This window comes from Thamnophis elegans, chromosome 15 (genome assembly GCF_009769535.1).
Source record: "Thamnophis elegans isolate rThaEle1 chromosome 15, rThaEle1.pri, whole genome shotgun sequence".
Classification (NCBI taxonomy): Eukaryota; Metazoa; Chordata; class Lepidosauria; order Squamata; family Colubridae; genus Thamnophis; species Thamnophis elegans.
The window spans coordinates 8,289,430-8,306,337 of record NC_045555.1 but is presented as its reverse complement, the minus strand read 5'-3'; the positions used below and the strand labels follow the sequence as shown (position 1 = coordinate 8,306,337).

The 16,908-nt window shown below is 50.1% G+C and overlaps 2 protein-coding genes across 2 annotated transcripts; both read left to right on the top strand.

Annotated features, from left to right (window-relative positions):
- Nucleotides 1-63: 63 nt before the first annotated feature.
- LOC116518389 (SH2 domain-containing protein 5-like) lies at nt 64-5,252 on the top strand. The gene is made up of 9 exons (XM_032231734.1): nt 64-870; nt 963-1,043; nt 1,178-1,252; nt 1,365-1,511; nt 1,673-1,927; nt 2,463-2,643; nt 3,025-3,121; nt 3,352-3,511; nt 4,285-5,252. Exons 1-9 carry the CDS (start codon nt 802-804, stop codon nt 4,528-4,530), a joined length of 1,311 nt encoding a protein of 436 aa, XP_032087625.1. The 5' UTR covers nt 64-801; the 3' UTR covers nt 4,531-5,252.
- Nucleotides 5,253-5,447: 195 nt separating this feature from the next.
- Nucleotides 5,448-15,484, top strand: LOC116518388 (dolichyl-diphosphooligosaccharide--protein glycosyltransferase 48 kDa subunit). Its single transcript, XM_032231733.1, has 11 exons — nt 5,448-5,641; nt 5,758-5,868; nt 7,846-7,932; nt 8,825-8,928; nt 9,068-9,162; nt 9,244-9,337; nt 10,687-10,835; nt 12,108-12,255; nt 12,357-12,477; nt 13,430-13,536; nt 15,069-15,484. Exons 1-11 carry the CDS (start codon nt 5,494-5,496, stop codon nt 15,216-15,218), a joined length of 1,314 nt encoding a protein of 437 aa, XP_032087624.1. The 5' UTR covers nt 5,448-5,493; the 3' UTR covers nt 15,219-15,484.
- The last annotated feature ends 1,424 nt before the right edge of the window (nt 15,485-16,908 follow it).

The window sequence follows — 16,908 nt, the reverse complement described above, 5'->3', positions numbered from 1 at the left end:
TTTTTTGGGGAAAAAACCCTGATCCAGACTCTTCCTGCTGTTCCTTTCTCCCTTTCTTTCCCTCCCACCCACCCCCTCATACACCCCCCCCCAAAGTCTGGCTTCCTTTCTCCTCCAATCCCCCTCCCCCCAACACAAGACTGTTCTTTTTCTAGACAAGTTTAAAAAAATAAAATATATAATCTGTACAGGGTGCACCTGGGCTTGGGGGCTTTTGAAAACCAGTTGGAAAGATTTTTATATTTTTAGAAGTGGAAACAGAGAATCCCCCCCTTCCTTTCCCCTCTCTGAGTCCTCCAAGAACCCCTCCAGCCAGCAGCTCTTCTCCTGGTGGGGGGCTGCCTCCCTCCTTCCTCCCAAGTCAGTGTTCTGTTGTTCAGCTTAGTCGCCCCCTTCCCGTGACGGTTCCCCCCCCCCCGCCAGCCGGCGCAAAAAAACGCCCCTTCGGACGGGCCTTGGAGCCGCTTTCCTTAAAAAGGGGGTTATTTCACCCCTTCTTTGCCCCCTTCCCCGTTTTCGTCCCGGAGAACGAGCCGATCGCTGATGTAGAGCCGCAGAGCGAAGGTCGCTTTCTCGTTTGCAAGAAATAAAAAAGCTTAAAAAGACTCCGGAGCCCGCTTTCCTTACGCCTCGTCTTTTGGGTCTGGGGGCTGGCGGGGTAGAAGGGCGGGGCCTCGACGGCCTTGTCTTCCGGCTTATTGGCCGGCCAGGTGGCGGGGGCGGAGCAGGTGGCCGGCCACGAGCGATCGCGGAGCGGCAGCGTTTTTTTCCCTGGCCGGGTGGCCGGCACAGAAAACCGCAATGAAGAGGCAGCCGACCGGGCGGGGGCCGGAGCCGAGAGCCGGCCGGGTCCTGACCAAGGCGGCCGAGGTGAGGCGGAGGAGCGGCCGGGGATGCTGATGCTGCAGCCGGGCAGGGCGAGGGGAGCCGGGCTGGGCTGACGCGCGCTTCCTCTGCCGCAGTACGTGGGCTCTTTCGCCGTGGAAGACGCCGATCTACCCCGGGCGGGCCAAGCGGTGCATCAGCGGCTGCAGCTCCTGAAGGTGCGCGGTGGGTTCATCGGGGGGAGGGATCCGGTGGGCAGGCGCCTCGGTGCGGGACGAACGGATGGACATCCCCGGTTGCCGCCGCCGCCTCCCCGTTCCGTCCCTCTCGCCCTTCTTCTCCCCCCACGCAGGACTGTCCGCGGCGGCGCTCCGTCCTCCTGCGCTTCTGCCTGCAGGGGCTGAAGATGCTCGGACGCGACGGCGAGGTAGGGCGCGCCTCCACCTGGTGAGGCGAGGCGAGGGGGCGATGGACGGGCAGGCCGGGAGGCTGAGCCTCCGCCGCCCCCGGTGCTCCCTCGCTCTCTCTCTGGCCCACAGGCTCCGCTCATGGCCCACGCCCTCAAGCGCCTCGCCTATAGCACCTGCCGGCCCGCCGATCGCCAGTTCGCCTTCCTGGCCCGCAACCCGCGCGGCGCTCGCGGCAGCCTCTTCTGCCACCTCTTCGTGGGCGGGCAGCCCGGCGAGGTTCGTGGGCGATGCTCTCCGGCTCGGGCAAGGCTGTCTCGCAAGAGCTGCCCGGTTACAGATCACCTGGCGGTGGCTGGAAGGGCAAGGAAGACGACCTTCTCTGGAGGGCATCGGTCAAGCACTCAGCCTCCTCCTCCTCCTCCGTTGCTCCCTGCCAGGTCCAGGCACTGCACTACCTCCTCTGCCGCTTCTTCCAGCTGGGCTACCTTCTCCTGCACCCCGAAGACCAGGACTGGTCCTCCTCCTCCGGCGGCTCTGCCCAGCGAGATTCTGGGAAGTTGCTGGGCGCCTCTCTGGACAACCAGGTGGTCTGGGAGTCCCTCCGTCCCGAGGAGGTCTCCCAGAACGTCAATGCCCTGGTGTCCTTCCGGAGGTTGCCCTGCCCCACAGAATTTGGCACCTCGGTCAGCGTGGTGAGTAGCCTCTGCCTCCCCCTAGCTCAGTGGTTGGCATCCTTAAAACACTCAAAGAGCCACAAAAGTTCTAACCAGAACCCCCACGTTCAATCCTGGAGCCAACCGGAAGTCCAGTCTGGTTCCCCCCCACTCCCCCAGTCTCCTCTATCTGTCCTAACCTAAAGCCCTATCAATTGTGGAGCCGACTGGCGACAGGGAGCCGCAGCAGAGGAGTGAAAGAGCCACATGCAGCTCCAGAGCCACAGGTTGCTGACTCCTGCCCTAGCTCACCTCTTCCACAGCAGCAGTGGCTCTCTTGAGGGGGCTGGGATCTGGGACCCCAACCTTCAGGGGCCTCCGAGGGTCTTAACTTCCAAGCAAGCCCTGGATTTTCCAGTCAAGAATTGAGGTTCGCTTTACAGCCCCGGGGACTGTTTCAGTGGCACGCAGTTAGTTTGCGTCTACCAGTTACCAAACAGTCTCCAGTTTTGGACCAGGCCCCCCGGAGTCTCTGCCTCCCCTGCTCAGCAGCTGCCCTGCTTGTGCCCCTTAGAGAGAGAGGCTGGACCTGGAGGAAAGCAGCAGCAGCAGCGTGGGCAGCGCCCGTCCTGGAAACCCCTATTGTTCCCCAATTCTGGTGCGCAAGAAAGCCATTCGTAGCAAGATTCTCCGTTCTGGGGCCTACCGAGGTTGCACCTTTGAGGCAGCCTCTCAGCAGGGCGCCTGGGAAGGATGTGAGTATTTGGGGAGACTAGTTTGGGGGGGGGGTACAAAAAGGAAAGAGAAGGAAGCCGGGACAGAAAATGGCGCAGTGCTTCGTTGATAACTTTGGAAGCTCTACATTGCAGATAACCTCTTGCCAAGGGAAAAGGACAAATTGGTTTTCTTCCTGGCAACGAAAGAAAAAGCTTCCACACATTATCGCCGGTTGAAATAACATGGCCGCCAGGCTGTTATTTTGCTGAACAGCTACAGAGCATTGGGTGCTGGATCAGGGCCAGAATCCACCAGCACAAGGCCCTCTGTTCCCCATTGCCACATTGTTCATGTTAGGGGACAAATCTTGGCGAAACGTGAAGGCTTCCAATCTGGTTCTTTGTGTCCTTTGGTTCCAGTTTCCTTCAGCTGTGATGGCAGAGGGAGCCTGCTTCACCTGCCAGAAAATGAGAACGATTTGAGGGAGAGTGTGTGGTCCTTTGCGGGCATCAGCAGGTGAGGAGGGGGGCCTCCTCCCTGGATGGCACTGGAAGCCTCAAAGGCGCTTCTGCCCACCCCACCAGCAGACCTAAGGATTTGCTGGTGCACAGCGGCTGTGGATGGCTGCTGGATATTGTGTCAAAGACATCAGGGGCCTTGAGTGCTCCTCTGGGTGAGGCTGCAGAGACCCACCCACCCCCGTTCTGCTGGGCTCCCTGATTCCTGCATTTTGCTCTGCCTTCCAGAGATGCCGGCCTGGCCCTGCTAAGGAATGACATGCTGGGGGCTTTCCTTCTGTGGGCCGAGTCTGGATCCACCCATCAGTGGTGTCTAGCAGTGAGGACCTGCTGCGGCGTCGTTCCATATCAAATTTACCGCAGCCAGCTGGGAAAGTACTCAGTTGAGGTGAGAGAATTGGGGAAGGCGGCAATGTTTCTTTTTTCCCTTTTAAAACAAACATTTCACCATTCATTAATCAATGTGTCGTCTGAGTACAAATTTTTTGGGGGGTATCATAATAGTTAGAGCTTACCACTAAATTCTTTATATACATCTATTCTTATTTTAACATTACAGCTTAAAACGTATCTCCTCTTATTTCTCTTCCTAATTTATTTAATTCTATACTTTTTTATTCCCAGTAATCATCTTTCATATGCCTAATTTTACATACACCTCCTTTTAAATGTATAATATATAGCAATTGCATTATTATTTCCCCCCTCCCCCAAAGTGTATCTTTTTTTGGACAAAGTTCAAACATTTCACATAGTTTAAAATTCATATCCATATTTCCAGCTATCATCCTAATATTATTACATAGCTAAAGATCATTGAACGCCCATAATTTTCTAATCTTTTATTATAACATCAATTATTAATCCTCATTAAAAGTGTTTTCAAATGCCCTCCTTCTTTTTTCTCCCCTCCTTTATCCCATATTTCCAAAGTCTCGCCGAACTAGCTTCCTTTCTCCAGTCCTTAAGCCCACATTTCCATTGTTGTTTTTAATTTATCTTTTAAATCGGGCATGATTTCACTTGCAGTACCTCCCTGGGCTGATTTACTCAGCAATATTCACTTATGTCATGGGCGTTTGGAATGAAGTACGGCCTATCATATTTTTCTTTTCTCTCTCTCTCTCTCCCTCTCTCCCTCTTCCCCTCTCCTCCCTCAAGCATTTGAATGTAGAATTCCCCAGTATGGAAGCCTTGTTAGACAATTACTCCGGGGTTCGTGCAGGCCTGTTCTGCTCCTTGGGCGCAGGAAGAATCAACCATTGTTATGAGGAGCAGGAGGATGCGGCCGAGGATCTCTGGGGAGAAGAGCGAAGTCGCCGGAAGTCCTCATGGCTGTTTGGGGCCAGTCGGTCTCTGGCTGTGCAGCATGAGGTGGAGGGATGCTCAGCCGGGGCCTTCTCTTAGCGTTCCTGCCACCTGAAGAGGACAGAGACCGTGGTTGACCATTCCTGCTCACTCCGTGGCTTGGCTTTGTTGTGATTCTTTTTCGGAGTTGTGCGCAGAGGGTGCCCTTCCTCTCGTCGTGTCGTAATTCAGGGTTTCTTCCCGCCATCAGAGGGCTGATGCACGAGTTGGCTGGGCCTCCACACCCGATCTAGGGAGTGCCATGGGGTAGTCTTGGGCTGACAGCACATTGACCAATTGGTTGGGAGGGGGGTCAGCTTGAAGGGCAGTAAGCCTCCCTGCCTTTGCACTCCTGGCCGATTCTTCTCCAGTCTGCATTGGGGGGAACCTTTGATCAGGAGCCTGGATTTCTGCGTCGTCTGTTTAGTGATGCACCCGTGCCCTTATTTATAGGAAGCTGAATGTAAAATGTATGTGAGTAATTTATTGGAAACAAGTGTATTGTTTTCTCCGGGCTGCTGTGTTCAGTGGTGAAAGATGCATTGCTTATATTTAACAGATGCAAAACCGTTTGTACAGGGATGTCCTGCAATCAAATATATATAAATAGATCTATAGATATATATTTGTATTTCAAATGCAAAGTCTGCGCGTCATTTTCTTCCCCCTCGTGGGGAGCCGAGAAAGCGACCCGGGCGCGCCTCCGTTACTACGGCAACGATCGCTCCCCTCGGCGATCCATTAGCCCATTCCACGCTGCCTGCGTGCCGATTGGCTCTTGGCAATAGAAGGGGCGGGGCGACGTCCGCCTGGCGCAGCGAGCGCTGAGCGTTCGATTCATTGAGCGGAGGGACGGAGGTGTCTCCTTTTCATTAGCTCACGCGGACGGACGGGCCCCGCCCCCTCTGAATTCTCCATTGGTTCATCGAGGCGCGCATCGGCCTCTTCCGGCCGAGGTCTGTCAGCTCATTGGGCGGGAGAGCCGGGTTCGCTTCCGGGGCGCCCAGCGAGGGAAGAGAGAAGATGGCGGCGGCGATGCTGCTCTTGGTGACAGGACTGGTGGTGGCGGCTGCATCTGCGGCGCCCGGCGGGGGCGGCCCGCGAACGCTGGTGCTGCTAGAGAACATGAACCTGAAGGACACGCACTCGCTCTTCCTGCGCGGCCTGGCAGGTCCGGCAGCCGAAGGGGGAGGCGGTGGGGGCCGCGGCGGAGGGGCTCCCGGCTTCCCTCCCCTGAGGGGACGTGGCGGCGGCGGCCTCCCTCTATACTCTCCTTTCCCCCTGCAGAGCGAGGCTTTGACCTGATCTTCCGGACGGCGGACGACCCTGGCCTGTCCCTGATCAAGTACGGGGAGTTCCTCTACGACAACCTGGTGATCTTCTCCCCCTCGGTGGAAGGTGAGGCGGCGGGTCGCTCTTCCTCCCCCCCCAAAAAAAAGTGGGCTCCGGGGCTCTTCCTTTGCCGTTGGCGCCTGTGCGGAGGGGGGGGAAGCGATGAGTGGCCCCGTAGCGGCATAGGTGGCGAAATAAATGTTGATAATAATAACGGTATTTGTGATGCATTTTTGAATGTTCAGTTGACTGTGTTTCATGTTTAATGAATAAACTATAATAATAATAATAATAATATAACAACAACAACTTGGTTGATACCTAGCATGCTGCCAGCAACCTGTATCAACCATCAGCACCAGTCAATGGTATTTGTGATGCACTTTTGAATGTTCAGTTGACTGAGTTTCATGTTTAATGAATAAACTATAATAATAATAAATTATTATTATCAAATAATTAATTAAATTTATTTATTAATTTATTATTAAATGTGTTTAATAATTTATTTTTGAATGATAATTAACATTTGTTATTTTGATGACCTGGCCATCAAAACTACCCGATTATGGATGAAACATGTAATAGCGATGTCCATTGTCATCGGGCCACTTGGTACCATGTCCCAAGAATTTTATAAGGTACATCAACAAACTGCAGCTTCCTGGGATAACACCAGTGGAACTGCAAAAAACTGTGTTACTAGGAACATCATATATTTTAAGAAGATACCTGGTTGATACCTAGGACGCTGGCAGCAACCCATATCAACCATTAACACCAGTCAATGGTATTTATGATACATTTTTGAATGTTCAGTTGACTGAGTTTCATGTTTAATGAATAAAGTATAATAATAATATAATTAAGAAGGTACTTGGTTAATACCTAGGACGCTGGCAGCAACCCATATCAACCATTAACACCAGTCAGTGGTATTTATGATTCATTTTTGAATGTTCAGTTGACTGAGTTTCATGTTTAATACATAAAAGAGAATAATAATAATATACTTTAAGGGGAGAGAAGAGGGCGGTCATAATTACTCATTGATTTTCAAGCTGTGAGTTTCGATTTATCAAGCTCGATCACATAGTTTCGTAAAGGAGCACTGGTATTCAGCTAGTAGTAGTATAATTTGCAAATTGAAGTTGAGCAATTGTGGAGGAAGAAAACAATAGTTATACCAATAGTAATAGGAGCCCTTAGAGCAATACCCAAAAGGCTGCCTAGATACCTGGAAAATTTGAACTTATCAGATCTGAATATTCTGACTTTTTTGGGGGGGGGGAAACACCTGCCTATACACCCTACTCTGAACTGCCTATACAGGTAGTCCTCGGCTTACAACAGTTCGTTTAGTGACTGTTCAAAGTTACAGCGTCACGGGAAAAAGTGACTGATGACCATTTTTTCACAGTTACAGCCTTGGTAGCATCCCTGGGATTCTGGGATCAAAATTCAGATGCTTTGGCAACTGGTTCATGTTTATGACCGTTGCTATGTCCCAATGTCATGTGATCACTTTTTGCAACCTTTTGACAAGAAAAGGCAAGGGGGAAGGAAACCACATTCAATTAACAACCAGGTTTCTAACTAGTAATTCACTTAATTGTGGCAGGAAAGGTTGCAAAATAGGGGGGGACGGGACTCACTTAACAAATGTCTCACTTAACAACGGAAATTTTGGGCTCGACTGCGGTCGTAAGTCGAGGACTACCTGTATACTCAGATGCTACCTTAATAGCTCTCAGATCCTTGGTTATGACTTGAATGGTTAAGTTTTTACCAGTCCCAAAGACTTTGAATCGAATTGAAAATTAACAATAATAACAGTACTGGTAATAGTAATAATACCAGTAACAAGATAATGATAATATATGCCGGGCAGAACTAAGACTGTCCAGTGAAGCACAAGAGCTGTATGTTCCTTTGTCAGGGCTTCACTCTTGTTGGCTTGCACACTTTGCTAGCTGGCATACTGTATTGCTGTAAACCTTTTGACCTTGTGACAAGAAATTTAACCCGGTCATTGTGTTTCAGATTTTGGAGGCAACATCAACGTGGAGACTATTGCTGCTTTTATTGATGGAGGTGGAAACGTCCTTGTGGCTGCCAGTTCAGATATCGGTCAGTGAAACAGGCGCAGTGGAGCAGATTGTCTTTAACTTAAAAGAGAGAATTTCCCTCCCTCTGTTCTTTTTATTAGTTCAATCTCAAGGCCGGCCAAAGCCAAACAACAAAAGTCCACCCTACTTAAGGCCTGGGAGAACATCCGGGTTTTAAGCAGTTTGTGGGAAGTAAAAGCTTTATATTGATGGAGAAATGTGATCAATCGTTATTCATCCTTTCTGCTATTGTCAGAGACAGACAGTTACACTTGCACTTTTGGACCTTGTAGTTCTAGAAGTCTGCATCGTCTTCTCTTTCTCCTCTTCTTCCTTCATCTATCTGTCGTCTATCTATCCCATCCTATCTTCTATATATATAAAAACGTGTGTGTGTGTGTGTGTGTGTTCCAGCATAACTCTGGAACACCTCAAGCAATTTCAACCAAACTTGATACACAGATGACTTGCTCTCTGGAGAAAAATACTGTGGGGGTAAGACATCCCTAACACCACTCAGGGTGTTCTGTTAAGATACAGCCTGCTGTGCTGTAAAAGGGCTTCTACTATACAGCACAGTGGAGTTGCCATGGTAATGGTTTCACAGTACTCCCCAAGGGGATTCCTTCTGGTAAGGGGGGAAATTCAATATTAGAAATTACATTAGGTCTGGACATTTTCCCCCTTTAAATAAACACCTGGGCAATGCCGGGTTATTGGCTAGTCTTTTTATAAAATAAGTGAAATTTAAAAAAAAAGAAAGTTGAGAACTCTTTGGCACCTTCTGACGGTACAGGCGGATTTATTGCAAGTGTCTCCCCAGCGTGTTAGAAACCCTCTTAGATGGCAGGTAAGAGGAAAAGGTGCTCCCTTTTTAGTACAAGGCGAAAACGGGCTTTTTAAATCGTCCTTAGGTGATCCCCTTCGAGAATTGGGAAGCGAATGCGGGATAGAATTTGATGAGGAAAAGACAGGTGTGATTGACCATCACAACTACGATGTCTCTGACCCAGGGCAGGTAAGCAGGACACAGAACACAAGGGGTCCAGTTGGCTGCTGCTGCCCTTACAATCCACCTGCTCTCAGGGATGGCCAACACCTGAGTCAGAAACCTGCTAAGGAAAGTTCAGCAGGTGTCTCTTTCCGTCCTTCTGCAGCACACCCTGATTGTCGCAGACTCTGAGAATCTCCTTAAGGCTCCAACGATTGTGGGGAAGAAGCCCCATAACCCCATTCTTTTCAGGGGAGTCGGGTAAGTCCTGTGCCCACCCAGCAGAAGAACACCCCACTCTACCTCTGTCTACTTCAACTCATGAACCCTTTTCTTCCCCAGGATGGTGGCTGATCCTGACAACCCTTTGGTCCTTGATATTCTCACCGGCTCCTCAACTTCGTATTCCTTCTTTCCGGACAAAGCTATCACCCAGGTAATGTGGGACTTTTGCTTCCCAATCCATTGCAAAGAGATGGGGGTTGGGTTTGGCTGCTCCCCCCTCCTTTTTAGCCCCGCGTGTGCGGTGTCTGCTGAGCCTCTTTTGGAATGGCCAGCTTTTGAGGCTTCTCTTACGCCCCCCCCACCTCCGGTTCCGCTTCTGATCTGCACCATTGTTGCCAGTGGTTGGTTGTTGGGCAACGCTTTCTTCTTCCGGAAAGACTTGAGACAACCTCATGGTTTGAATCCATATTCCTGGGTGTTCTGACCCAAACAGGACAAACCCTCTGGGGTTGAAGCAATGATTCCTTTATGAGGAGCGCCAGCAGCCCCGGCAAACAGTTTCTCTCTCACTGCAAGCTAACAAGTTTGTCCGGCAGGGAGATAAATAGTTGTCTGCCACATCTATTCATCTCTGCCCCCTGCCTTTTATCCCCCAGAGCTAGGGTGGGGCTTCGCTAGCAGGAGTGGCTCTTCCATCCCAAGAACAGGCCCATAGATTTCCATTATTCTCCTCTCCTCTGCCTTCTGCGCATCCACGCATCAGACACTGGACCCAGCTGTTCCTCCTCTTCCTCTTCAGCCACCTCCAGACCTGGGGGCTGTTGACTCTCCATTTGAGGGCTGAGGGACAGCCCAAGCTCTGTCTCTGTCTCTCTCTGCCAGATTCATTCCCTCTTCCTCCTCAGAGCTCTCAGGTGCTAACCCTGACTCCCATGCCTTCTCCTCCTCCTCTGATTTTGGTGTTGGGCGGGGGAGCAGCCGACAGGCCACAACACTGGGTTTCCTGAAAAGAGAAGAATGTTCGCACCTGTATCTATACCCAACTTAAGTCAGCTTCTTTTTTTAAAAAAAAGTACTAAAAAACAAGGATGCAATTAAGAATGTTCAAATATTAGAAGAATCTCAGGGTTCCAAATAGCATCCAGAAGTAAATCAGAGTCCAAGGCAAAGTATTGCTCAAAGTTCCAATCTATTAAGAGAGCCACATTGGCACATCTGGGAGAACCCGAATCTGAAACCTACCAGGTTTTCCCCATCTAGTTGAAAATTCAAGAACTTGCCCCCACACCCACAGGTTCATCACATGGTCCCATCTCCCACTGCCACGCTGGCAGCTTCCACCCATCAGGTGCAGAGACAAAGGATGACCTTGGCTTTCTAGAAAGAATGTTGTTATGGCTACATATCATCTAACTCCGTACAATCCCCGCTCCCATTTTCCCACAGTAGAAAAAGCATAGTCGAATAATAGCGTGGCAGGCCAAAGATCCAAAAGAAAAGATGGCTGCAGACCTGACAAGAATATTGTAAAAAACCTGGTCTCTCTCTCTCTCTGTTCAGTACCCTCATGCTGTCGGAAAGAACACTCTCCTGATCGCCGGCCTGCAGGCCCGGAATAATGCCCGCGTGGTCTTCAGCGGATCCCTAGATTTCTTCAGCGACGCCTTTTTCACCTCGTCGGTGCAGAAGGCAGCAGCAGGCTCTCAAAGGCAAGCGGCTCTTATTGTCGGCTTAGCTCCGAAACTGGGATGTGGGAAGGGCAAGATTTCATGGTTGACTTTCTAAAAGAGGCTCTTCAGCATCTCTCTCAAGAAACAAACAAAAAAATGTCACCTTGTACAGGTCCTCAGCTTACAACAGTTCATTTAGTGACCGCTCAAAGTTAAAACAGCACTGAAAAAAAGTGATTTACAACCACTTTTTTCTCACTTGTGACGGTTTGCGGCATCCGCGTTGGTCCCTTGGTTTACATTTGGATGCTTGACAACTGATTCGCATTTATGATGGCGGCAACGTCCTGGGTCACGTGATCCCCTTTGGGGGGACCATCCTGTCACTAATTGAAGAACCGCACTGATTCACTTCACAAGTGCGGCAAGAAAAGCCGTAAAATGGGGCATAACTCACTTAATAAACTTCTCACTTAACACAGATTTTGGGCCCAATTGTGGTTGTAAGTCGAGAACAATCCGTCTTCTGAGAAAATCAGTAGGTAGCATATTTTAAAATCGCAATATGGATACAAAACAATTTCAGCCAATTCCTGGTACTTATAAGAGCCGTGGTGGCACAGTGGTTAGACATACAGTCCTGCAGGGCACTTCTGCTGACCGCCAGCTGCCTGCAATTTCGCCGTTCGAATCTCACCAGGCTCAAGTTTGACTCAGCCTTCCGTCCTTCCGAGGTGGGTCAAATGAGGACCCAGATTGTTGGGGGCAAGAGGCTGACTCTGTCAACTGCTTAGAGAGGGCTGTAAAAGCACTGTGAAGCGGTATATAAGTCTAAGTACTATTGCTATCTTCCTTCATCCCTTCTTCCCACCCTCCCAGTGGTTTGTATGTGGTATTGTAGGCTAACTCTGCCCAATGCCAACAGTTCGATCCTGACCGGCTGCAGGTTGACTCAGCCTTCCGAGGTGGGTAAAATGAGGATCCAAATGGTTGGGGGGCAAGAGGCTGACTCTTTAAACCACTTGGACAGGACTTGAAAGCACTATGAAACAGTATACAAGTCTACATAGTATTATATTACTATATAAATTTGAGCACCCATTGACATAAATCTGAGGTGCTCTCCGAGAAGGCTCTTCTTCCGTGCAGTTGCTGCTTGAGAGGCAGCCCAGCCTCTTTCCACCAACCTCCTTCCCCAGCTGGATGCTCCCATGGGCCAGGCTGGCAAGCTGAGCCAGCACAACGAGTGATTGGTTGGCAGCGAAAATGAGCTCCCACAGTGGACTAAAGAACCTGACTTTTCTACTTTAGGTACTCCCAAACGGGGAATTATGAGCTGGCCATGGCCTTGTCCCGCTGGGTCTTCAAGGAGGAAGGGGTGCTGCGGGTGGGAGCAGTGGCTCACCATCGGGTGGGCGAGAAGTTGCCTCCAAGCGCCTACACCGTCACCGACTTGGTGGTAAGAGCTCAGCATCTTCTCTCTCCCGCAAATCCATGGGGGGTTCCTGGCGCTGGCTTCCCCCCCCCCCCCACATGGCCATTGGGTGCCTCTATTTGCAGGAGTACAGCATCGTCATAGAAAAGCTCTCCGACGGGAAATGGGTTCCCTTTGATGGCGACGATATTCAGCTGGAGTTTGTCCGCATCGACCCGTTTGTGAGGACCTTCCTCAAGAAAAAAGGTGAGGCGGCTTTCGCTTAACGATAGCTTGATCTTTGACATGGTTCTTTGTGCTGGGTTAGGAACTCGTCAACACACTGTCCATTAAAAAAAATATCCATATCTATTTTTTAAAAAAGAGGTTAGGAGCTGGCTGCGTGCAGGTCCCTGATCGGTCGGCATTTGGAGGGTTGAGGGGCTGGAAGCTCCTTCCCCCCCTGACAATAATGAGCAGCTTTTACTGTTGATCAGGGATGTGTTCTGGCCCACCAGCAGCCAGCAGAGCTGGCAGCAGATTCAGACAGTGAGGAGGTTGGAGAGGAAGATGGGCCAGTCCTGGAGTCTGGGGAAGGCTCTAATGAGGGCTCTGTGTCAGAGGCAGAGAGGGGGCCAGAGCCGTCTGACAGTTATCAGCTGCCTTCGGAGTCGGAGATCAGTGGGGCAGAAGAACATCTGGAGCCTGTTCCCAGTGTGCGCCTGCGCAGAGTGGCCAGACAAAGGGAACAGCTAAAGAACAGGGGTCGACTTGGGAGTAAGGCCACAGGTGGATGATAAAATGGCCCCTCCCAGAGGACATAACAGAAGAGCAAAATGGGAGTGGAGTTTGCAGGAGACAATTAGTTCGCTTCATTGGTTCGCAACTCTCTGAGACTCCTTGCCAATATCGGCCTGTCAGCTCTCCAAGCCAGATAAGGTCTGTGACTGTAAATCCTCCTTTGAAAGACTTTGCTGGATGTGAATGAGCAGAATTCACAGTCAATTAATAAAAGGGGTTTTGGTTGGGACAAGGAGTTTTTTTCATGCTCTTGGGAAGCCTCGCTCAGAGCAGCATGTCTGCCTCATGAAGATAAAGCGGTTGCCAGGAGAGCAAACGCATGGTGCCCTGTCACACCTGCAGCCGACTGGTGAAGGGTCCAAGTAGCTTTTTCGGCCTCTGAATTTTTCTTAACGCCAGAAATGTGCTTGGCTTTCAGGTGGAAAATACAGTGTCCAGTTCAAGCTGCCAGATGTCTATGGGGTGTTCCAGTTCAAGGTGGACTACAATCGTCTTGGCTACACACATCTCTACTCTTCCACACAGGTAACTCTTTCCCTTCCCCTCCGAGCAGACACTTAAGCAGCTTTAGAAATGGGCTGCCACTCAAATAACCGGCTGTGCAGAGTTTGCATGGCACGTACTGTCAGTGTTTGTGGCAGCAATCACATCCAGAAAGCACACACCGTTAACTGATTCAGCAGGATTCATTCATTTCTTTATAGACGTAACACATAAGGCGTACATACAATACCAATAGGCAACATGGTAGAGAGGACAAGCAAACACAGGCAGAGGAGGGAACTGTGTCAGTTTTGAGCGGCAGACTAGTTTTTTGAGCTTAGCACAGACTCAGAGCTTGAGTACAGAACAGTTGAGCTAAGCCACACCCAGGTTCCTTGCTGTCTCCTTGTTCACACAGCAAATACCGTTTCAGTTTCCAAAAAGCCCTCATTGGCTGACCTTGTTGCCATGTCTCTTCCAGTCATGAACTCTCAAAACAGACACGTACAAGGGCTCACAACTTCCTGAAGAAACACCCAGATAGTTCATTTAGGCCTAAATGTAGCAGCCGGCTTTTCTATGGAACCTCGGTGTCTTCCTCACTCATCTGAAGAGTTAGCTGAGCGAGAATCCATCTACTCTCTCTACATCTGCTCAGCAACTAAGATAGTTGGAGGAGGCCTCTTCTCCCCAAATGGTTTTGGGGGCTGCCTGTAGGAGGGCTATGCTAGGGGGGAAGGAGTGCTGAATTACAGATATCGCTATGGCCCAGCTAGAGGCTTGCAGGGAAACTGGTTTGGAGATTTGCTAGCAGAGTGACAGTAGCCAAGTTATGGACATGGTTTATAGTTGTCGGAAACAAGGACTACATGTACACAGGCCAGGCTGCTGTTCTTGCTCCCTTGGATCCCTGAAATTCACAACGCCTTCCAGGTGTTGTGGCCAGCAGAGCTGGCAGCATATTCGGACAGTGAGGAAGCTGGGGAGGAACATGGGCCAGTCCTGGAGTCTGGGGAAGGCTCTGAGGAGGGCTCTGTGTCGGAGGCAGAGAGGGGGCCAGAGCCGTATGCCAGTGATCAGCTGCCTTCAGAGTCAGACATCAGTGAGGCAGAAGAACAGCTGGAGCCTGTTCCCAGTGTGTGCAGGCACAGGTTTGCCAGACGAAGGGAACAGCTAAAGAGCAGGGGTCGACTTGGGAGTAAGGCCAACAGGTGGACGATGAATGCCTCCTCCCAGAGGTGATAAAAGAGGAGCAACAGAGGAGTGGAGATTGCAGGAGACAATTAGTTCACTTAATTGATTCATGCCTCTCCGAGACTCCTGGCCAAGTTCTGCAGATATCGGCCTGGCAGCTCTCCAAGCCAGAGAAGGTCTGTGACTGTAAATCCTCCCTCAAAAGACTGTGCTGGATGTGAATGAACAGAATTCACAGGAAATGAATAAAAGGGGTTTTTGTTGGGACCAGGAGTTGGCTTCATGCTCTTGGGAAGCCTCGGTTAGAACACCAGGTGGAGTCACGAAAAGTCGTTTCCCAGCCTACCTTGGTACTAATTCCTTGTTCCCCGTCTGGCCAGGTATCTGTCCGCCCTCTGCAGCATACGCAGTACGAGCGTTTCATCCCTTCCGCCTATCCGTACTACGCCAGCGCCTTCTCGATGATGGTGGGCCTGTTCTTGTTCAGCATCGTGTTCCTGCACATGAAGGAGAAGGAGAAATCCGACTGAGGCTCGAACCAGAGTGGCTCGAGATTCCCCGCTGGAGGTCCTGGCACCCTCGGAGCTCCACCGAATCCAAGCTGGGGGACATTTTTTTCTGGACTGAGAATAGGCCAGAAGGGGGAGAAGAAGAGTGGCTTCTTCCGTTCATGGACAGCCTGGAAGCCAGAAACCAAACCCAGAGGGGTTGACCTCCCTCTGCTTCCATGCCGTTGTTTTTTCTCTTCCACCTCTGTTCCATTTTGCAAAATAAAGACGCCATTCCATCCCCCTTTCCGGCACTGTTTCTGGTTAATGTCAGAGAAGCGGGACAGTTTCGCCTTTTCGGTCACCTCATCTTTTTCCACTTCTACAGCAGCAGAGCAGCATTTTAAGGAATGCTCTTTTAGAGATCTGATCACTTCCATTGCTTAACGACACTGATGACACAAAGGTTTGTAAGAAGAGGCATTAAAAAAGGGAACTCCAGTCCCCTCTGGAAAATCTCCATTCTGAGTTGCTGAAAGGCAGAAACTAGGCTCTCCCTGCAAAATGGCCCCTCCAAATGGTTCTCGGGTAAAGAGGAGGAATTAGTCATTCCCGTTGCTAAGGGATGCAGTCATAAACTGCTACATCAGATGACTACATTGCTCAGTGGTGGCAATCCCATTAGTTAAGGGGGAAGCCTGCAGGAAATCCTAAGAGAGCTGGCAATCATTTACCGTATTTTTCAGAGTATAAGACGCACCTTTTTCCCTCAAAAAGAGGCTTTTTTTTGCCTCCTGAAACCCCGCCCCCTTCACCAAAATGGCTGTTCACAGCCTCTAGGAAGCTTTTAGAGAACTCCTGGGGGAATTGGGAGGGCAGAAATGAGCGAAAAACGGACCGTTTTTTGCTCAATTTTACCCAGCCCCCAGGAGCACTCTATAAGCTTCCTAAAGGCTATCCATGCCCCTCCCTTTTTTTTTTTACAAAAAATGGGCTGTTTTTTGCTTGTTCCCCCCCCCCCAAAACACTGCAAGCTCCCTAAAGGCTATTCATGCCTTTGGGGGGGGGGGGGAACGGGGCCGTTTTTTTGCCATTTCTGGGTGGTTTGCTGAGTGCAAAAACTTTTTTTCTTATTTTCCTCTTCAAAACCTTGCTGCATCTTATACTCCGAAAAATACGATAAGTTTCCGCTCCTCGGTATGTGTTGAAGAGGGTACGTTGGCTCCCTTTAAGGTGGCCTAATTCGATACCTTCATTTGCGCCTGTTCAAACCTGGATGCTTTATTCCAATATTAATAAAATCATCGGAGGCTTTTACCAAGTTGCTTTTATGGCTGCAATGCCAGATGTTACCCCAGGAAGGCAGTGTTTCCTTCAATAACAAAATGTAGCTACTAATACTCTATTTCAGTGTTTCTCAACCTTGTCAACTTGAAGATGTCTGGACTTCAACTCCCAGAATTCCCCAGCCAGTATTCGCTGGCTGGGGAATTCTGGGAGTTGAAGTCCAGACATCTTCAAGTTGACAAGGTTGAGAAACAATGCTCTATTTTAACTCAGTTTTAAAGGGGTTTTAACTGGTTTCCTTCTCTGTTTTGCAGCACTTGGGCCTCTTGTTGCCCTAGTATTATTGATAAGTAGCGGAAGGGACCTTGGTGGTTTTCTAGTCTAACCACCTGCTCAAGCTGCAGACTCTATATTATAAGTAGCTGCCCAGTCTCTTCTTTAAAAC

Bases quoted from the DNA above. Each gene is read 5' to 3' on its own strand.
- LOC116518389 (XM_032231734.1), top strand. From the start codon at position 802: ATGAAGAGGCAGCCGACCGGGCGGGGGCCGGAGCCGAGAGCCGGCCGG. The intron at 1,044-1,177 runs GTGCGCGGTGGG...CCCCCCACGCAG, and splicing joins AGCGGCTGCAGCTCCTGAAG to GACTGTCCGCGGCGGCGCTC. The intron at 3,512-4,284 runs GTGAGAGAATTG...TCCTCCCTCAAG, and splicing joins TGGGAAAGTACTCAGTTGAG to CATTTGAATGTAGAATTCCC.
- LOC116518388 (XM_032231733.1), top strand. From the start codon at position 5,494: ATGGCGGCGGCGATGCTGCTCTTGGTGACAGGACTGGTGGTGGCGGCT. The intron at 5,869-7,845 runs GTGAGGCGGCGG...ATTGTGTTTCAG, and splicing joins CTTCTCCCCCTCGGTGGAAG to ATTTTGGAGGCAACATCAAC. The intron at 8,929-9,067 runs GTAAGCAGGACA...GTCCTTCTGCAG, and splicing joins ATGTCTCTGACCCAGGGCAG to CACACCCTGATTGTCGCAGA.